Source organism: Tauraco erythrolophus, chromosome 6, assembly GCF_009769465.1.
Source record: "Tauraco erythrolophus isolate bTauEry1 chromosome 6, bTauEry1.pri, whole genome shotgun sequence".
Taxonomy (NCBI): domain Eukaryota; kingdom Metazoa; phylum Chordata; class Aves; order Musophagiformes; family Musophagidae; genus Tauraco; species Tauraco erythrolophus.
In genome coordinates, this window is record NC_141470.1 from 59188166 (window position 1) to 59210710 (window position 22545).

General features: G+C 44.5%; 1 protein-coding gene across 4 annotated transcripts in view; it reads right to left on the reverse strand.

Annotated features, from left to right (window-relative positions):
• The window catches only part of BCL11B (BCL11 transcription factor B), an 89943-nt gene that overhangs the window by 36616 nt on the left and 30782 nt on the right, over positions 1-22545 (reverse strand). For 2 of the 4 annotated variants that reach the window (XM_086613114.1, XM_086613113.1), the window contains exon 3: positions 11694-11909. The exons of the other annotated variants lie outside the window; for them this stretch is intronic. In XM_086613114.1, coding sequence (XP_086469240.1) covers positions 11694-11909 — 216 coding nt within the window. The remainder of the gene's footprint in view (positions 1-11693; positions 11910-22545) is intronic. 4 annotated transcript variants of the gene reach the window in all.

The window sequence follows — 22545 nt, forward strand, 5'->3', positions numbered from 1 at the left end:
CACTGCCATATTTGCATGGAAATTAGTAGCAAAACATCTGTAGATGACAAGACAAATCTGGACTGGTCTGGGAGAAGGTCCGCAGCTATCCACCGAACACCCGACGTTCTCTTTCTCTACCTTTCCTTCCACTGCTTTTTCCAAAAATTGCTTTTATATTTTAACAAGGAAACAATGTAACATGTTTGTTACATAAAACTGGTAATGTCCATGTGAAGAAGAGCTCTCACTTTCAAGATTACATGTATTAGCAGCATTTCAGGGTTTTTTTATAAGAAGGGGTTAAGCATTAAGCAGATGAGAAGTTTCATGAAAGAACATGTCTGAGAATGGCAAGTAAGGTTTGCCTTTTGCTGGAAAGTGCCAGGGTGGGACAAGCAGGTCCAGAGGAAATGTGGTTCTGTTGCATGCCATGAAAAAATGGGCTACTGTATCACCTCTCCTCTCAGCACCTATTCAGGATACCCAAGGGTGGGATGGAGGCTTGCGTGGGAGGGAGGAAGACACTTTTTCCAATGAGCCCATCAGACCTCTGCTCTTCGATATCCACAGCCCCCCATGCTGATCCTTCCCTCTCCCTTCCCCAGCTCCGCATACACCTGACTGTAATAACAGCAGAGATACCATCTGGGGTTAGCTCGTTACATGTTTATTACTCCGTTGTTTATTTCTTCATAAATATAAACTGTTGTTACCTGTGGGAGCCTGCGCATCTAGCCCAGTTCTGGTGAGCCTTAAAAGCCCCAAATTGAGAATAGCCCAAAAGATGTGAAGAATCACAGCTGGCATCGCAGCCCAAAAGGCATCCAGTTAGCCAAGGTATGCAGAGAGAACCATTGGAACATGCGGCATGTAGAGATGGTTTTATATGTAAGATTCCCTGGCTCAGAGGTACTGTGTTAGCTAGTTAGATGTGGTTATAAATAGAAGCGCCTGCTGACATTAATCACAATAATTTGGCGATGCGGCTACCGATGTGAAATTACGAAAGGGACAGGTACCTTGCAAAGCTAAGCCCAGTTTATCATTGGCCAAATAGTTTATTAGCCAGGGAAGAGAACCTTTCCTCCATGTTCTGTGATCTCATGCAAACGGGAATCTGAGCGAGAGAGGGAGGAAGGGGCCTTGGTCCTTTATTTGATTTGATTTTTCATTTGGTTCAATGTAACTTTAAGAAATATTAATCTGCTCCTTCATTTAATTTCATCTGTACCACTGGCCAAGAGAAATGCACTAATTTATAAGTTGAAGCAAGCCTTGAGATAATGTCACCCACCATTCATCCAAATTTGTCACTAGCATCCCATTAAAGCTGTAATTATTTTTTAATTAAAACTAAGGAAGCTGGCATGCGTGTGCCTACTTTATACATCTGTTATGGGTTAAAATAGCTTTTAAAAAATGTTTTTTTAGACCGCAGTCTTTTGTGGCCGTGGCCTATGCCAAAGAAAACGCAAACTTGCTTATTTTCTCCATGGGGCGCAACACTGCCTATGTGTGCCTGAACAGATTCGACTGGCCGTGAAAAGAATTCTAAATAAAACACAAACATGGAATTTGGCAACGCCACAGAAGCGAGCTTAAGACTAATTCCAGCATGCGGACGGCTCTCACACAGCAAGTCTGGCTCCACTATAAATGAAACCAGGCTCTGTAAAATCGCCAGTAAAGTTTGAGTTAGGATTTAAAGAGACAGCACTCTTATTCCAAGGTTTAAGGGGAAAGAAACACACGCACGCCCGCGCGCACATGCAGTCACATAGCCCAGCTTATTAAGGAAACTCATGCTGGCCCAATAAGTCTGTAGGTTGCAAGCTGTGTTTACTTTCAGCAGTCATTTCCATTTAAAAAAATGTGAAGTTAAAAAAGCCACGAAAACCAGTAAATTCACTTTGGACTTGATTTTTAAAAAAATAAATAAAAATGCTGTAATTATTACTGCAGGGACCACTGGCAGAGACAGCAATAAATGAAGGACCTACCTGATGGTAAAGTTGAAATGACATATTAAAAAAAGAAAGAAGTATGAATGTTTGGGGCCGAGCAAGGGAAGGGAAAGGTGCAGATGGGGAGAAGCTCCACAGCCGGCATGGCCACCGACAGAGCAGACTGTTCCCATCAGACAGCCCAGTAGGCAGGACAGTGACTCACTGGGACTTGCTGGGAAGGAGCTATATGCAATAGAGCCTCATGATGCCAGGGAGAGGGGCAAATCTAACCCTGGGGCAATGCAATCACCTGGGTAATACCTCCCCAGCAGTGCCAGACGGCCTCAGAGAGCAAAGACGTCTGCTAGGAAAGGGTAAGGAGAAAGTGAGAAATAGCATTCACTCATCTTTACCTATTAAGGAGAAAACAAATTTAAGAAATCTCAGCTTATAACCGCAAGGCACAGCCTGGCAAACTTAACAGGAAAGGGCAAGGAGCTAATTACTTAAGGCAGTGATGGTACAATCTCCCACATGCCCTCGCTCTCCCTTACAGCTCTGGACGATATCAGGCCATAGAATTAAAATAAAACCTCACGTGCCCGCCTCAAATCCTGACCATTGGTTTTTTCCTAGAAACAGGGAGAGCAGAAGGGAAGATTTGCTGGCTAGAGGGCTGTAAATATGGGAAGAGCTCAGACGTTTATGAGTGTGCTCAACTGCACTAATGAACGTTGACAGTGGTGGTGGAGGCAGGGGCTAGCACCACTGCAGCTTTCACACCGCTCCTTGTGGAAAACGTGCAGAGAAAGTATGAAGGAAATTGGGAGGGAGTTTACAGCAATTTCACAGGATTATTTTACAACTATTCTATGCATCTATTGATAATGATAGTGAAGAGTTTGGCTTCAGTAGGCTATAGAGTTTTTAAGATTCTACCTTGACTTTACAATAGAGGTATTAGTTCAGTTTAAGAAGAAACCAGAAAAAAAAAAAAAAGTCTCTTTTTTTATTATTATATTTTGTAAGGTTTTGCAGAAAGGTAAAGTTGCTCACTAATCTTGTCCTCACCATAGGCAAAACCATAATGATCCTATTCCCAGTTTAATCAACCATTGACACATTTTTATAAAGGATTTGGATTAATCAATCCATAAACACTCAGACCTAATTTTTGGATGGACTTTGCATTATAAGCCTGTCTGTGCCGTTAATAAATGAACTTACTCTCTCCCTGTTCCATCAGAGGAGAGAAGAAAATAAGCAAAATCTCTTTTAGAAGATGCAAACTGAAAAAATAGTTCCTTCACAGGCAAAGGGTGCTGTTGCTATGTTGAGGTTATGTTCCATACTATGTTCCACAAATTTTTGGTTTTCATCCTGAATGCCATGGACAGTTTTAAATAGTACATATTTTCCAACAATACTCTGATTCTTACTTAGATCTCTGTATATCCCTGAATTTCATAGGCCGTGTTCACAGCTGGCATAACAGTTCAACACCACTGAAGTCAAAAAACACCTCGTAGAAAGATGCTCAGCTAAGCATCTCTAGGCAGTCCCTACCCCATCCCTCAGTGGACTGCTCGTGTGGTACAGCATGCCCTGGAAGCACCACGCTTGTCACGCAGCCATGGAAGAAATGTAATGATCAGGTTTAGATCTGGGTCTCACGTGAAGTAATCTAGGTCAATACAGGACATGTAAGGAGACAGTCTGACACAGAAAGGATAGGAGGCTCCCCTCGCATTGCCAGGGGATGGACTGAAAATAATACATTTACAACTGGCTCCAGATAGCCAAGTGACGTTTAAACAAGCATAAAAGCTGCAGGTGCGTTGTGCAAACTTGCCTCTCTCTAACCAGAGATGCCTTATGTTAATAGCAAAGACAATAATTTAAGAAGCATCATTTCATGGCGTGATTCCACCGTCTTGCTTAGAGCCCACATTAACCTCATTCCAGAAGTCCCAGGACCTCTGACTCTTACAGATGAATTCATAAAAAATGTAAGCCCTCTCTATGTGGGATTTTCGCCTGCTTCATTCCAAGTGCATGTTTTACTGACTCATTGAACCTGGCTTCCCCAGCCTGTGCTATGGCAGGTTGTGTTAGCTGGAACAAGGACCCACAGAAATGGTTTGATTAAGATAAAAACAAGAGGGAAATAAAGATAGGAAAAGGCACATACCATACTCTAACCTACCAGGTTTCTGTACGTACTGCAAAAATGCTTGGAAAAAGCCTGTCCAAAAGAAAGCAAACAGCATAAAAACGTATGTTGCTAACAGTTGCTCAGCTGTTTACTGCTCAGCAGAAAGAAGGACCAACATGCGGCACACAGGAGCCCAGTGGGGCACATGCGAGGTGCATCAGCATGGCTTCTTTGACTCAAATCCCCTTCTGAACATAAAGTATCCCATCTGAGCACAGAACTCTTCCTTTCATCTATTTTTATGAAGAACTCAGAAAAGAAAAAAGAACCCAGGTCCCCCGTGTTAGGCAGCTCTGGCGGGACATGGGGTAATTTTTTTGCAGTTCTCTGGCCTAAACTTGAGCCACCCCAGGAATACGTCATCCAATTCCTTCAAAAAAAAAAAAAAAATTAATCTATTTCACTACAAAATGTACAGTGCATCACTGTTGCCTCCACCTTTCCTGCTCTGGCTTGTGAACTAAAGAGCGATTCTCATCTAAACTACCTACACCATACCCGACGGCTCATCCTACTTCCTTTGACTCTGAGCGTTGTATTTGTGCACAAGAGATTTATCTCTGTTCTCACAAGCTGAACAGCCCAATTCACTTCCTGGCTCAGACACACAAACACATCCGCACATGTCTGACAGAAAGCGAGAAGAAAAGTGATGACAAAAAACTACTGCTGAAGGGGCAGAAGAAAGCTCCATCCTGAATATGCCAGGTGAGGCTGTACAAGTGATCTGTTTAGCATATGCTATGTACAAGTGACTGGCAATTTACTGAGAGAAAGAAAGAATAATTGCAAACATTTATGCCTCATGCATGTGTCTAAAAAAAAATAAATCAGCTCTTAGAAAGCTGGTGTATCACCCAACCGAAAGGCAAGACACCTGACAAACACTACCCCTAATTTTGTTGCTTTGTAGGTGATTGCTTCCTTCCTTCTCTTCCTGCAGTTGATTTCTTCTCTTTTTAGGAAGTGTTCACCAAGAGGCATTCAACTCCCTGAAGAGGGTGGGAAGCAAGAGAGTCTGGTCCTATCCTGCAAACCATCCCTGGTGGTTACTCTGCCACGGAAACACGAAAGCCATTCCTATCCGTTTGCTGAATATGAACATGGACCATACTACAACTTCAAAAATAGGTCTGTTTCTTCCTCAGACAGCCAAGGTGTTTCTGGATGTAACGGCCGCTGAAAGCTCTGGTGGTGCCCAAACCTTGCCTGCTGTGCCCCATTAAAGCAGACTTTATTTACACTGGTGTCTTCTGGAAAGTACTGCACAAATGCCAAGAGAGGAGAAGACTCTCTGATTTGTTTGGGTCTTCTGTCAGGGTAGCAGGCAACTTGCCATCCATGTTGCCTCTTTGCAACCAAGCTACTCTCTGCCTTCCAAACCACTGATACTCCCAAATATTTACTGAATCAAGGGGAAAAAATGGGGCTTACTACTAATGGGAACAACAAGGCACCAGAAAGGAGCCCTGCAAAAGAAAATAACTCAATCCATGAAATAGACGGGAAATGCCCTTCTCTTGCTTTCCCGTAACTTCCCTTTTTGCCTCATCTCCCACCCGATAGCTCCAAAGCCTGCTCATGCTTTAACAAAGATGAATCAGTTGCTGCGCAGTCCCCTGGTGCTTAGCTATGCTCTGAAGTCACCTACTCCTAACCCAGCCATCGCTCAGCAAACTCTAAAAGGAAATAAATTCATTCATTCCAATAAGCAAATTATAAAATCACCTTCATCCATCTTGTTCCTACGTTTTTATACTTGACTGTGGCTAGAGAATTGCTGGCTGGGAACTACCCTTCCCCCACTCACACATACACCCTTTAAAAATGCAAAATCTAGCCCTCTATTTCAATATTTCTGATGTCGGTGACCGGTGTCGGCTCTCCCCATACAGTAACTGCTTTAAAGCGCTGCATACAGCACTGCATTAAAAATTAATTACACATGCTATTTTATTGATAGTGCATAATGTAATGAGCACCAGCTGTGCTAAACATCCAAACTCCTTTTTAAGACAGCTATAAAAAAAGAAAGAAACTGCACTTCCAAATGCTTCTCCTGTCAGAGGAGAAAAACAGCAACATCTTGGATGGATTTGAAACAGGATTCTTTGATTTAGCTCTCCATTTGGAGCGTTTGAAGAGTTCAGACTCTCGGGCTCAGCGTAGTGGTATGCGATCGAGTTAACTCTCTCAATGTTGGAGCCATTGTCTTTACTGCAGGCGATGTTGCCTTGCACCCTTTTGTCCCGAGACTACCAGATTCAGTTCCACCCGTTAATATTGCAATTAAGGGCTTTTCTTTTTTCCTGGGATGTCTGGAAATGGCAGGCATCCACTTTAAAGCACCTTTAAATATCGCTGTTGCTCCTGCTGGTGCTTAACTTGACATAATTAGGACTTAGAAAGTTATAGTGATCAGGCGTCTGTCTAGAACAAAGCCTCAGCCACGCTCAAGTTGCCAGCACCGCTGCCCCATGCAGCACCCTAATTTTAGCTGCCTCTTCGCCATCTAAGGGTCTCTTCGCTGCCTCTTGACAAACACGCCGTTAGTCAAAAAATAAGTTTGCCATTAGATCCATCTATTTTGACTTTGGATCTGATTTTAATATCTGGTGAGACAGAGAGCTGCATAGACAGACAGGTCGCATATGATTTTAATACTTGGATAGATGGATGAGCACATAGATTGATAGATAGATCAAAAGATGGATGCATACACTCAGACTGATGCATTACCCTTTTTAGAGTATACATCTCTCACACATCCCTGCGCTCTGTAAGTACTGTCCACAAAGTCAATTCTACTACAGCGTGCATTAAATATTTCACTCAAATAAATAAATACATGTAACCATGACTAATAGGGACATCTCTCCTGAACGTTAGTACTTTACGCAAACCTCTTATTTATGCAGCAAAATGAAAAGATACATTTACAAAGGGTCTCGGGGAAACTATAGGTCTTTGTCTGCCCTCAGACACATGCCCAATTCCTCTTTCTCCTCTTGAAAAAGCATCCAGAGCTGATCAGAAATCAAGTTTTAGCAGACTCCTTTTTTTTTTTTTTTTTTGAGTATCAGCCATCATCCTGGGACTTGAGGACTTAGGAGGTTTTTGCTGGGTGAGTTTGCATTCTCTGCTTTGATTACTGTTTCGTTTTCCATTGATCCTCCTGTGTTAATAAAACCCAGTCTGGAGTGAACAAAAGCTCGCTTCTTGTTCTAGTAAGAAATGTGCCGAGCACATACCATATCATTAACATAAAAGTTTTTGAAATAATACTGCTTTCTAGACAGACTGTATTAATTGCATCAAGCTTTTTACAGCAGGGTGGTCTAATCTAGCTCTTCCTATTGGCTGACTCCAGTTATAAAACCAACACAAAATGAATACAGTGATATAATTGAAGAAGGGAAAAGTATTATTTTAAAACCTATTATTTACTTACAGGTACTTCTTTTATCTTTACTGTCACCTTAACCTTTGCCAAGAAAACACTAGACTAGTTAAATGATGCAGTAAGTAGAATTTCAGTAGCCAAGTAAATTGATATTAACTTTGCAAGATGACTGTGTGATTTTCAGAATGTCCTAATGACTAATACAGCTGATTCCCTGAAATAACAGGCGCTTGTTCCACTCTGCTGAGCTACAGCCCCATGCGTTCCTCTATTTTAGACCTTAAACTTCACAGCCCTGTCCGTTAATCACTGCTGTCCATGCCCACTTGCTGTTTTTATATATGCAACTAAGTATCATAATTGTTTTCCACCTCCTTCCATCAGCCTACATGTGGGAAGGAAGCAGTTTCACTGGTTAGCTGAATATATGTGTATTGGACAGATCTAATTATCTTTACGGAGGTATATAAAACCCTCACTCGTGGGCCCAGGTCCAAAGATTTTGGATCAGGTATATATATCTGGATGCAGGCATAGGAGATAAATTATTATCCGTGCCATTACAATACACTTTGTCTTATGCCAATTATAACTCCATTTCTGGGGCTTTTGCACTGTAGGGTCTTCAGGGCAGAGACTTTTTTCTTTGGAGAGCACACCATAAAGTGCCACACACTTCTGCGCTGAGATTTTCAAAGCTCATTTCTCGTTAACTTTAATGGGAAATGGGCATCCAAATCTCTTAGGCAGCTTTGACAATTTAAGCCTTAACGTACAATATTAATAAATCAGCATCATAAAAAGAGCCTTATGAAGATATATTGTGAAAAAATAGCCCCACAAAAAGCACTGCAGTGTATGTGTGCATGCATATGGGCATATACTTTTCTTTACATAATTACGTCTCTCAACGATCATTTGCATGTCTCTGTTATGCAAAAAAACCTGCGTGCGTTTTACAGTTACTCCGAGCAGTTGCAATTCATTGAAACAAAATAAAAAGCAGGCTCAAAAAAGCACCCTAATCTGGCAAGGGGTAAAGCAAAATGAATGCTTTGCCCATTTATATTTTAGATCCAAGCTACACAACCCTGTGAATTTCATGACTCTATTCCAACTTCTAATTAAATAGGCACTAAAAACATTTAAACGGGAGAACCCAATTCAACAGACAGAAGCCTCTGAGGCAAAAAAATAAATAAAGAGACTCAGAGATTGTTCCAGTGGTAGATTATTTTTTTAAAATCACATAGAAAAACATAGACCTTTACTCACAAATTCCTCATCCTGTGGTGCCTTGAACACAAAGAAATGAACAAAGACAGAGGGGACTTCAACCAGCACCGGCCGAGCGACACGGTGGATACCCAAGCGGACTTCCCAGCATCATTTGTTGTGACTGAAACTACTATCAGCAGCACATTTTCTAAAGATCACAAACAGCTCTGGATGAGGCAGGACGACTTCCCCTGTGCATGACTGAATGCTACTCAGCATTCCGGGTGATTGTGCTTATCTAGATCTGAGAATTCTAAACGCAGCTTTTACCCCAAATCCTGCCAGCAGCTGGACATTTGGATTCTCCAGCACAAAACTGCTGGGACTCTTGAGGGCCCAATTTGTGAGTGCCTAGCAGAGATTTGGGAGTACCTGCAACTTCAAGCCTTCAGAGTCACAGCCTGCTTGAGAACTGCATTGAAAAACTCCAGGTCCTGAATTAAATGAATGCTGAAAAACAGGAAAGGTAAGAAATGATGAAGGAGGAGGAGAGGCAGGAACTGTTGATGGCTTTTGTTCAAAGAAGGAAACAATTCCTCAGAAGCAAGAACAGCTCTGACAGAATAAAAGGCTAATCAAGTCAGAGAGACAAGCAGATCTCTAAAGCCGTAGCAAGTGACTGCTGTAAATGTCTATATTAAAAAAGAGGGCATAATGCAGGGATCGTCACTAGATTATTAATCAACACAAAGCACTCACTTTTATTTCATTTCCACAAAACATTCTGGGGGCTAGAAAGATCCCGTAACCCTTGCCACAGGGTTCGAACCTGCCCAGGCTCATATACAGTGAATACTACGGGAGCTAAGAAAGGGTTAAGTAGACATAATCTCCTTTTCCAAGGGAAGAAAATGTTTCTTTCAAGCAGAACTTGACCAACTACTGTCATAAACATGTAGCATGCACTTTGATACAACCTATTCTTTAAGTGCCGCAGACTGCAGCAGTAATTACAGGAAGCCATGATAACAGGTCTCTCTCTCCACAGCGCTGGCATGGCTCTCCCAGCGAACAGGCAATTCTGAAAACTCACAGCGCACAACTCCAAAGTGAGAACTCAAAGTACGCAAAGTACAAAAGCCTCGCCTTCCCACGTTCTCTAATAAGTTACTCCTTCCTTCCTTTTCTATTTTTAGTTGCACTTGCTTCCCTCTCCACTAGCTGTGGGCATCAGAAACAGCAGGGAACCAGGGCATCCAGTTCACTGTTACAACTACCTGCCTACCAAAGGCACCTGCACGCATACTGCACCAGTGAAGAGAGAGAACAGCAAAACATGAGACCAGTTCCAGTTTGGTTTCTGTTTACGGGAAGGTGGGAAGAGGGGAGGCAGGGGAGCTATCTGACTTTCTGATCCAGCGCTCACCATTCGGAAGAGCCCATCTCTACACCCATCTCAGGCCAGCTGGTCAACCTGCAGAGGCAGATTAAACCTCTCGCTGCGTACGGCACCTGGAATAGGAAGTCTGACCAAACGCCCCGGATTCGCTGACTGCACCGCACCACGCAGCGCGTTGCTGCAAGCCCAGTGCCTGCGTCCCGGCACAAGCGGCTGGGCACTGGCTGAGCCTCTGCCAGCGGCACAGGAGCCTCCCTCGCACGCCCTGAGCTTCACCCAGGGTCAAAATGGGACCCTGGGGAGTGCTCTCAGCATCCTCCCCATAATATTTTGTCTTTAAAGACTGAGGGTTTCCAAGATACAAATTTAAATTTCTTGCAAAACTTTTTGTCTCGCTTTTTCACAACCACCAGAGACGTACGGGGACATCCTCATGAGATAAAGCTTACTGCAGCCAGGTGGTACCACTGCTTGCGGAAGGAAAAAGCTGAGCACAGCAAAGTTTTGCCAGCTTCAGGAGGACACGAGGAGCGATTTCCCAAAGGCTTTACTCATGACAGTCATTGCTGTCTCTCTAAATCCTCTGGTCCTCACACGTCATTCTGGGAACTCCCTAGTAAAACTCCATGCATGTTAGCATGAATGAGGGCTGCAGGGCTTGGCCCACCACAGTGAGACTCCATAAACGCTTGCGGATTTTGCCACAGCTGCATTTTCTTTTAAGCCCTCCTCATTTTCACCTCTCCAGCCCGCAGTTCATCCTAGACCCGATCTTGCAACTGAGCCATGCTCAGAAACACCCACTGATTTCAAAGAGATCGCTGGGTCTGAAATGACGGGGTCTGGCGACAATATGTCCGTGTCCTCTTTGGCGAGCTCAGTGCACCCTCATTTCCACAACACTTTCCCCTCCTCGCGGTGACAAAAGTCAGGCATCCAAAAGGAATAAAGGAAAAGAAAAGCTGACAGGGGAGAGGCAAGGGATGCGTGGCAAGTTACCAAGGAGCATTTTCTCAAAGCAAGGGAGAAAACGGCATGGAGCACGTACATCCTGCGTGCACATGGATGCGGAGGAGAGCCTTTAATACGAATGATTTGGGGATGGAGGAAGAAAATATGAGGGAGGGGTGTGGAGAAAGACCTCAGATGTTAAATGTTATCCAATTAAGCTTAAAATAAACAGCCCAGAGAGATGAAATCTTGATACCAGGATATCACATTCTGTGAGGAGTCTCAGACGTTTGTTCACAACGTGGCATGAATGGCCCGGCAGCGGCCCTGGTGACAGCTGAAGGTGGGCAGGTAGGAGGGGAGGGATGGGGAAGTGGAGGGAGTCGCTCGCCCTTTCCCGCTCCCAGTCCTGCGCCAGGGTGGAGTGGGAAGGGGGAAGGGGAGGGGAGTCATTTAGGGCATTTTCTCTGCCTTCCCCACGCGACCCAGTGAAGGCAGCTCTCCCACAGCAAAGACGACATCACTTGGCAGCACTACTGACCTTCAGATAGCAACAAAAAAAAAAAAAGTTTCTATTACCTGACAACTGACAATGACATCCAAATGTGCCTGACGTCTCAGTCTGAATCTCAGTCTGAGTCCCGCCAACTGAGACTGCACGTGCACCACAGCAGGGCAGGCTAAGGCAGGGCGGGAGGGAGGCCAGTGCGCGGAGAGGTGACGTGATCACGGATGTGTGAGGGTGGGAGGAGGCAGCTATGGGAGCCCCCGGCAGGTTTGCAGGCCTGGACGGCCCTGGAGAAAAAACAATAGAAAAAACTGTCAGTCGGATCTAAGTCTGAAGGGACAGAGGAGGCATCATCAGGGGAAACAGGCGAGGCGGGGGCTGGCTGCCTAACGCGCGACACGCTTGGTCTGAACCCCGCTCTGCGTCCGGCTGAGGCTGGTGGGCTCGCGCTGGGCGGGGGAAGAGCAAGAAGAGACCCGGGAGACCCACGAACCTGGGCTGGGGGGTGCACGGAGAGGGGCGAAGTGGGGTGGGCTGGCCAGCCCTGGCGTGGAGCAGAGCCGGAGGCGGCGGCGGTTGCCACCGGCACTTGCTCAGGGACCGAATCAAAAGGGGGATTATTGTTTTACGGCTGTGTTAATGCATTGAGCCGACACAAAACTGGGCAGGCTTTCTGCTGAGCCGCCGCTGAAGCGGGCTCCACACACCAGCCCGGACAAAGTGCGGTGACTTAGAGCTCAAATGGCTTCAGAGAGGTGCCAGGAGCCCAGCTCCCAGAAGGAAGCGTTGGCGGCCGCCGTGCTGCCTTCCCGCTTGAGCTGCGGCCAGTTGTGCATTTTGCACGCCCCGATTATGCAGGCTGCTTCCCTATCGAGCCTGCAGAGAAGGGAGCAACCTTTTTCGTGCTAGCTAAAAGATGATATTGTAACCTCCAACCGCATTATTTATTTTTAACCCCTCTAGGAATCACCTGCCATTTAAAAGCTGTATTTAAGAGTTTTCTCCTGCTCCGCTGGAAACGCTCGCTCCTCCTGGCACTAGTCCAAACTGAGCTCCGTGGCTTTGAAAAACTAAGATACAAGTCTTAAATATCGATATACACCTGCACAAATACAGATAGGCACAAACACACACGCAGAATCAGGTAGGAGACGCATGGCGTGAATTAGCAGAGTTTAAAGGGAAGTTGAGTGAACGGCACTGCTTTACATCCACTGAGAATCCCACCCCTTTCATTTAAAATTATGCCTGCCACTTAATTATTAAATAAAGGGTAGCTACTAATCAAGGGCAGTCTCTAAATGAAGATATGTGGTGGAGTGGTCACCATTAAAAAGCTGGCATTTGCCAACAGTTACCACACAGTGGTAGATCAGAAACCACAGTTTCCCCCCGTATTTAGATCAGGAAATATGTGCATTAATTGTGGGGTAACTTCTGGCAAATGCTCTTTTTTTTTTTCACAGTGGCAATTCTGTCTGTGCATGCTCGTGCACCGTGGCAGCAAGGAAGAATATTTATCAGTTCTCCCTCCAACCCCAAAAAAGCAACATTTTCTAAGGAAGACTCTTCACCTTGAGAGTCACGATTCAGAAACTAGGCCTGCATGTTGATCTGACAGCTACACATGTGAGGCAAACGGGGATACTTCATCCTTGGCACAGCATCCAGTACTCCAGTCTGCAAGGACTGCATTTGATTTTGTCGTTTATCTTAAATGGCTAAGAGACCACCAGTGCAAAACATTTGTGTGAAGCTTTTGCCAAAACCACAAGTGAAGAGTCTAAATTCCCTGTGTAAATACTTGAGCTTCAAGCATCAAGGATGAAATTTGTGCTCTTTTGTGAGGACTGGTTTTAAATAGAAGCCGTCTCTGTGGCTCGTGGGCCGAGGAAAGATTTTTTCTTTTGGGGGCTCAGTTGCTTGGCTTTTGTAACTGTTTGATCTCCGCAGAAGCACTACACAAGCAGGTAATGATAACTACTATCCAGACCATACCTACGTTGCATTTTGGGCAGGACTGTGTGCCAGCGCTCTCATCCTTGCTGGGAAAGCTGTGAGCTTGAAATCGGGATTTAGAGTAGGACCACTGGGCAGTTACATCTCAGGTGACACCTAGACATGTCTGTGGCCCTGCCATGACTAAAGGCACAGGTCCTGCAGTCACTCAGCCCTCTGCACATCGTGGTGCCGTACTACAGGGTTTGAAGGAGCTCATCACACAGAGGAACTATATGAAATCTGCGAAGTGCACCATCAACCACAACCGCATGGGGTTTTAATGTGGAGGTGCATTGGTCCCAACACACAACACTACCCTGAGAGCAACAGCCTCTCCTCTAGTGCTGGTGGATCCCTCCTGTCCATCTGCAATGAATTTGACACAATCCACACAGCTCTGAGGCGTTTGAGAAGATGCTAAGAGCTCAACAAGTGGGTATAGGGAGGCCCTCCCTACTCTTATCCAATACATGTCCTCTGGTGTGGAAAGGGAACTAAGGTTTCAAACCGATTTCTAACCATCTGGGCAAAGAGATCCTGTAAGAGCCTTCCAACAGAGGTACTGGGAGCAAGCCAGCAATCCACGTTAACAAGGTATATAACAAATTTATGGGAAAGACTATATGAACCAGTTGCCAGTGAATGGATGGAACTGAACATGTGACTCAGAAGGTCTTTTCCTGTCCTTTGATGTATATACAAGGAAATCTAAAAAGTGCTAACCTAGTGTCAGAAAGGAAAGTGTTGGTAAAGGAGAAGAGTAGACAAAGAGAGATTCTGGCACATGCTCAGGGAGTCCCACCACCAGCCCCGAGCCCAGCGCTAAGAGACAAAGATCGCGGGGCTGACAGACGAGGAGGCTGAGCCTAGCCCTACAAGCAAAGTCAGATCAGGTGATTCCTCCTCCTCGTTGCTACCACTTTAGGGTTTACTTCTTTGTCACAAATCAGGACAGTCCTATAGAATCAGATCAAGCGGCAAATCATGAAGATGGAAATCATATCCACGGGCCTCGAGGAAAGGCATGATAAAAAGGAACGCTCCACCATTAGGTACGTGATACCTCTTCAGAGCTATAGAAAGAATAATAGTAGTGCTCAGAAATGCTCAGCTTGTGTTTGCTAGGAACATGCCCATGTTTTACCTCTCCAGCTCCTCTTTTGTGTGATTTTTCCCCATGAAGGCTCTACTTAAAGCTGAAAATGAAGATGGGGGCTCTACTGTTTTTCAACTTAGCTGCTACAGGCAAAGGACAAACACAAAATGAACAAACAGATAAAAAGAGATACACAGATATAGGTAGGTAGATAAATAGACAGTGTCCTAAGCTGGTGCTGAGAGTTTTCTGCTCAGCCCACACAGCACCAGACAAGGGAGGGGAGCCAGTCTCTGGAATTCTACGGCCGATCGGCCACATCATGTTGCACACAGGTTTCAAAAAGAAAACACTCCTGCGAGCCCCTTACTGCGACAAAGGGCACAGCCACAACCAGCATTAAAGGAAAGCAGAACTGTGCTGCAATCTTGGAGGCAAAAATCCGATCCGACCAGGCTGAGCGGGCACACACATGCAGCTCCATGTCGCTTGAACATCGCTGACGCGATGTGTGAGGCTCGATTTTACTCTTGGGTCAGCACTGGGAAATCACTCACTTGCACTGCAGATCTCAAGTACATATTCCACATTCATTCTGCATGGATGCGAAGGGGAGTTTTGCATGTAGCATGAGTGTGAAACACTCTCAGGGACTGTCACCGTGTAAATAAAAGAGCTGCATTGCTGATGGTAAAGGAGGATTTTGTCCTTACGCTTTAAACAGGCTGGGCATACACTCAGTGCCTGTACATGGCAGTAGCTCACAGGCTCTGTTGAGTCCCAGGCACTGCTAAGAGTAATTTTTTTGCTCTTCGCTATTTTTAAACTTGCAAAGAAGAAAATAAGGTAAATTGGACATGACCTCAGAAGATGGAAATGAACATAAGATCCTAGATGAACACGACAAAAGCCACAATCAAGGCATAAATTGCATCCTTTTGTCATCCCTCTCCCTGAGCCTAGGCATGACTGGCTGTATGATATGGTATATGTAAAATGCCACACTCCTCTGGCACATCTGCAAAAAAGTCCCTGAGCAAAGCACAAAGATGGAGCCGCAAGCGGCATTCACAATGTCCCACCTCAGCATGGTTCAGACCAGGGGACCCAATCTTAAGAGATCTTGCTTTACGTCTCACATCACGTGTAAATGCAGCCACACGTAGCTGTGTAGCTGGCGCATCCCTGGGGATGCTGTGTGCTTGCCTGGGTGGGTGCCTGGGTGTGTGTGTGCACAGGCAGACGTGGAAGTCACTTAACGGGGCACGAACCAAGTTCTTCTGTGTGTATCTCTGTGCCTGTCTGGTGATAGAAAATCAATCAATAGCTGCTTAGAGACTAAAGCTCAGTTCTATTATTGAAAAACTCTTTCAATAAAAAGAAAAACATCTGTTCAGACAGTGTATGGCTGCAAATTCAGAGCGCAGGCTGCAGCCTCAGCCCTGCCCTGTGCCCGTCATGTTCAGGGAGAGTACTGCAGATGTTTTGAGATGGGTTTTACATGTACCATTGCAGCAGCCTTGAGCAGACACATCCAAAATTGAAAGATAGATCTATTCACTAATCTTTCCAACAGATTTTTTTCCAAGCTCTTCCTAAAACAAGTTGTCTCATTCGTATTATGCCCTCTCGTGTGGACTGTTCCCACCTGATACTACCACTTTTCCACCACATCCTTTGGCACAGACACAACGGGGCTGATGAAGCAAACACGCACAAGCACACATGTGTACCCACACAGAGTGTACAGAGACACAGAGGCACCAACAATCCCAACAGCAACTAGCAGAGCAACGCGTGCACAGCCTGCAAGTGGCGGACACACGCAGCACCCCCCAGGAATGGCAGAAGGGCCCGGTGGTGCAGGCAGACACGCTATCACACGTGCTCGCGCATGGGGTCCGGCGCTCAGCCAGACACACCTGCACGCCAGCCTCTACCTCTGCCCCCAGTACACACACAGCGGTTTTGGAGCAGTTCCCCTGCACCAGCTTACGATGCTACGATTAAAACTTTGCTCGAGCTGGAAACGAAAAGGCTGCACTGGGGAAAGAAGAAGGAGGGCAGGGAAGGGATTTCTTGTTATATTTCGCTCGGGGATTTTTTTTTTTTTTTTGGCAGACAAGGATTCCCTTTGAATTGATACATTTCTTTCTCCCAAGAATTTTGAACGATAATGCATAAATGAGTCATAGATCAAGAACAGCGACGTGGTGAGCAAGAAGGAGAAAGAGTGTGAGTGAGGGGCACTGGCACGGAAATTTGACAGTACCCCAACTCCCCCCCTTCCTCCCCCCATGCCAAGACATTAATTCTCACAAGTCGGAGAAAATTACTATGCATGAATGCAAAAAGCATGATCAGGAGTAATTAACATGGCTTCATATGCAAATTTTATTAATGCAGAAGTACAAAGTCATTATGCAAATGAAACTTACGTCAACTCTCTTGACAAATATTCATCTCTAAAGCTCAAGTTTCTCCCTTCTAAATTTTTTTTTAAATTTTTTGGTGTAAAACCAAAAAAAAAAAGTGACGAGGACTGTTTGACAAGTTTGCAAAGTTGTTTTTCAACCGGAGAAATTTATTCTTGCATTGTTGATATATTTTTTTGTTGTTGTTGTTGGCAGGTACACGACAGCTCATGGAGGAGAGCGGGAGGATGGGGGACGCGGGCTACCAGCAGCAGGCAGCCAATCAAAACGCCAGCGGCTGTAATGAGCGCGATTGATGACTGTTTGGCTTTACTGCAGGGTAATGAACTAGAATCCAGTCTGAGGAGGAAAAAAATATGAATATTCATGAAGCTGTGCTCCTGCCTTTGATGATTAAAGAAATTTTTAATATTCAAATAAGCGCTTGCCAAGTGATTAACAAAGAACAAGCACGCAGGAATATGGAAATGGAGCTGTGGAAGATTTGGGAGTCACAGTCTGTGCAGAAAAGACAGCACAAAATATCATAAACAAGATAGGCAGATAACCCAATTCAAATCTGAGCAAATAAAGGGGGAAAAAATCCCTTTCTTTTTCATCAGTTTGGATATTGTATCAGTCACTTTGTTTTAGAGTGCAAAGGAGAATAAAAGCAACCGATGCAATAAGATGGGAGGAAAAATCCAAACCCTGAGAAACCCAACCCAGCAATTACAAAGTAAGAATCCTGGATGAGAAACCGATAGGAAAATGATGGCTAAGTCCACCGTCAGCTGTGGGCTATTGCTTTTCAAAAGCAGGAGCCTGCCTCATGCTGAGAGCCTACCGGCTACTGAGAACCGCCAACTTGTTGTATACGACAGGCAGGAGTCGAAAGTATCCCGAAATAACCGAGACCGGTCCCTGCCGTTAAATCCCTTTCCTCGGCTAGAGGGTGCACCGCAGGGCTGGACCGCTATCTGGGAGAGGAGGGAGAGAGTGCAACAGAAAGAAGAAATATTATTGCCAGGGGGAAAAAAAGCAAAAAAAAAAGTGCAAAAGGAGGGCGCAAGGAGGTCTCAGCTGCCCATCCCAGTAATCAGTTGGTAAGAAATGTGTTTTCCATGTCTGAGCCAGAAAGGTCCTCCACTCCCCACAGGTTTCTGAACAAGGACACAAAAATCCAGCCACGTTACAAAATGTCTGATAAGTTCAGGCTCTCACAGTTTAATAGCTTCGCTAAGGATTCACTCTGAAGCACATAATAACAATATTAGCTGCTAAAATGACTTTGCAGTTAAAATACATCTAATTAGCAGTCAGCGACAGCCTTTTTTTTTTTAATCTTTTTCGGAAAAACAGTTCTCTTCAGGACTACCTTATACCAGAATGAAATGTGATTGAGCTCGTTCTGTTACTCAAAAGCCAGAGTAAGGATGTGTTCAAACTCTTAGGGCATTGGAAAACCGACTCACCTGTTTGGCTTTTCTGCAGATCTTTAAAACCTCTGGTTAATTATTTCCTATTTTAAAATCTAAAGAAAACATAGTCTAGCTACAATTTAATAATTAGCTAGTGTCTTCAGAATGTAGCATTTCTAATATACTTATTTAAAAAATTATAATAATAACAACAACAACAACACGAGGACAATGCTACAAAATGCATAAAACGGCCATGACTGGAACCTTCAGAGGTGTCGTGAAAACACATCATGGAGCTAATGGGATTTTTCCCAAAAATCTGCTCCATTTTTGAAGATACAAAAATACTGAGTATTGATGTTCCACAGGAAAGAAAAAGAAAAATAAAAAGGAGACGGTAAGGAGGGGGAAAAAAAAAAAAAACCAAAAACACAAAGCAACACCTAAACATAAGTAAAGTTAAGGTTAAACACCATGCAGGGGTATTGCTGGGAGTCTTTCCTCCGAATAATGCCAAGACCTTTCAAAGATGCCTGTTGTCTCTAGGTGTGTGTGGGCGGGTGAAGTGTGATATTACATAACACGCGCGGCAGCGGCTGTGCACAACCGTACTGATTAAAATGCTTCACTGTGAAACTCAGCTTTCCATTTCCTGGGCTCTTCGGAGCTCGTGTCAGACCCTTGAACACCGCCAATGTTATCCTTTGTCTATGAGATTCCTTGGCTTTATTTTAATCAATGCATTTTCTTTTTTTAATGGCAGAGAAGCAACTACCAGCTCATACAGTTGGTTGCTTTGAAGCCCTTCTTAAATGGCAGTTGAGTTCTACCATAAAAATGTGAATACTTAATATTTATGCCACATTTTCTTCCTTTCTTTAAAAGCACTCCATTTACATATTTCTGGAGAATAATGATACTTGAGCGGGGCAGGTGAACACACATTTCTGCATATGGAGTTCATGGAAAAGAGTATGAAGAGTCAATATTGTAAAAATCAGCCCCTAAATTTAAGTGGCTTGAATCGAGCGTGCAGCTGTGGTTGCCTGTCAGTAGTTAGATGCTGTAATAATAATAATAACAACAACAATAATAACAATAATAATAATAATACGCCTTTCATTTCTCTAGTGCCTTCCACGCAAAGATCTGGAAGCACTTTACAAAGATAAATAAACTGAGCTTGGAACACCCCGTGTGGTTAATAAATATCCTAATATATCTAAATATCCTGTTTTGAGCATGCAACTCCTCTCACTGCGTAAAAATCCACATTTTAGTTTGTACACATATTTGTGCATGGTGTTTTGGAGGCTCAGACGTCGAGGGCAGGCTTTGGAGATTTTTACTTACCTAAGAGACATGTGGATTCCCAGAAGTAGCCCATACTACGCCTGTGAGATGTCCTATGCAGTGTCAAAACCCATCTTTTAGGAAATGGGGGTGTGGGTTGTTGCTGCACCCGCTCAGAGGCCATGGTGGGAGGGAGACCTGCGGGGGCATCCAGGTTCCACAGGGCAGCATCGGCAGCATCTCTATGAGCCAGGTCCCTGCAGGGGCTTGTGCAGGACCACCCGTCCCCCCTCCCACCTGATGCTCATCCAAACCTGCCCCCAGGCCCTTGTCTGTGCTTTGAACAGGAAGTTAAGGGAACAATTGAAACATCTTGGTTCACCTCAATTAAATACATGAGAAAAAGGACTCTCGCCTACCCCATGGTGGCATTCATCACTTCCTCCTGCCATGCCCTTTGACCACCCCACTGACACAAGGCTTTGCCCTGGGAGGACAATGTCCCTATGCTATGAGAGCAACCAGGAGTGAGAGGAGGGGAGACAAGGGCAGGACTGGGCCTAAAAACATCATAAGTGTTAAGTAAATACAACACATCAACAGATGTGATATAACATAGGGAACTAGAGCATTTTCCCATCTCAGAAGGGTGGTCTTGCAGACACAGCTCTACACTGTGAAGGGTGCTGAGGTGCACACCCCAGGGCATGAGCCACTCAGGCTGCCATGTGTTCCCCCTCCTGCATGTCCCCTCCCAGAGCTCAGCTTTCCCCTTCCCACCCTCTGCCTGTCTGGTCTGTTCAGCCCCGAAACGCTTCCAAGCAGAGCCTGGCTCTTGCTCCGGGGGTGCAGAGTGCCTAACACAATGGTGCCCTGATCTGAGCTACAATGTCCAGAAGCTACCACAATAAATTAACAAATAACAATAATCACCCTGATTTACAGAGTTTGTTTTCCAAAAGGCATAAAGGGTTGACAATAAACAGTTCATCAATTTTCCCGAGTTTGTTCCCCAACTCTTGTAATTAAGTCCTGGGGAGTGTCAACGGTTGTAAAAAACCTTGTGAGGATTAAAATTTTTAGTCCTGATTGTACCGTGAATATTTCTTTACACCAGCAAATATTCCTGATGTAATTGAAGCATAGAACCACCCCAACAGATGATTACATGGGCCCTGGAATTTAATGGGCCCTGGAATTAATACAGGAACTCAGTGGATGGAAAGAGGTGTTTCCAAAGGGCAAAATAATATACACAGGCAGCTAGAGAGAGAAATACCACTACAAATAATGTGAGGGTTTGACCACAAGAGCATGGTCAAGAGGCTAACACAACGGAAGTGAAGTGGCCAGGGAAGAGCTCCAGCTAGGCAGGAGTCAGTAACACTGCTGAGCTTCTCCTCTGCCTTGGCCACTTGGGACAGCCCTGCTCACACCGGCAGACGTTGTGCTGCACACATGTATCCTCAGGCAGAATATGGCCTCTGGAAAAGAGAACAGCAGGATTTGCTGCTCGGGTAAGTATTTCTTCCTTGCTCTAAAGTTTGCCTTCTACTAGTATTTTTGAATTTTAAAAAAAAAAAAAAAAAAATCACTGGTGGAATCACTCAGGATGAGCAGCTTTTTAGCAGCTTTTCAGCTGTCTAGTAGCAAAAACAGTTCCTGGAAGGGGAGGGAACTTGGGGAAAGAGAAGAGGATGAAGTCACCCTGCCCCTCTGTGCTTCAGTCTCCCCCTCTGTGAAAATCAGCTCATTGACATCCACCTGATTTCGTTAAATGTCCTGGAAACTAAAAAGAACTCTGTAACAGTAATATATTAAGCAGCAGCACTATTAACTGTTTCACTGCTGGAAAGGGGAAGGAGGACCATAAGGTGATGCCGATGTCTCTGCAAAGCACAGATTGGGGAAAAAAATCATAGCTCCTGGTTTTTTGGCTCTCTTCTTGCCAAAAGCAATGTAAGTGCTGAGTTTCGATACGAAAAATAGTCTACCTGTCTGGTGAGAATGCATACATTATATTCACGTAATTTAACAGTGTTTGGGGGGGTCCATTAACATGCACATTTGTAATTTGCACATTCTTCCTTGTGCAGGGAGCACGTTCACACTAAGCAGAGCCTTCACTAACCGAGCAAATTTAAACAAGTAAAGCAGAGCAAGAAATTCGTATGGGGTGGGGGAAAGCAATGGAGATTTTTAAAATGAGGATTCCCTTTGAGTTTTGGATCTCTCAGGGGAAAACCATTCCCGCTGCGTGTGTACAAGGAGGCCCAAGTCTGATAACTGAAACTGTCAGATTAAACGAGGAGAGCAATCAACTGGAGATGGTAAAACAATCCACCAAACTAGAGGAACCCTGAGAATCTAAAGCTTCGATCCTGAGTTTAGTGGACATCAGCACCACTAAGTAAATAAAGACTGCTCTCTGAATGGAAAAGAGGCTAGAAAATTAACTGAACAAGTTGCTTTTGATTAACAAAAGAAAGCAGAGAAATAAACCAGCAACCAGGAATCTAGTTCAGACTATAACGTAAGTTATAAAAGGGAAATAATAAATCGACATTTCATTAGCACAAGGAAGCATGTTGCGAACCTGCACCCAATCCTGCTGCTAAATACCACAATGAAAAGTTTCACCCAAAGACTTGATTATGAGCAGAATTTAGCCAGTCACAAGTGCTAATTAGACAGG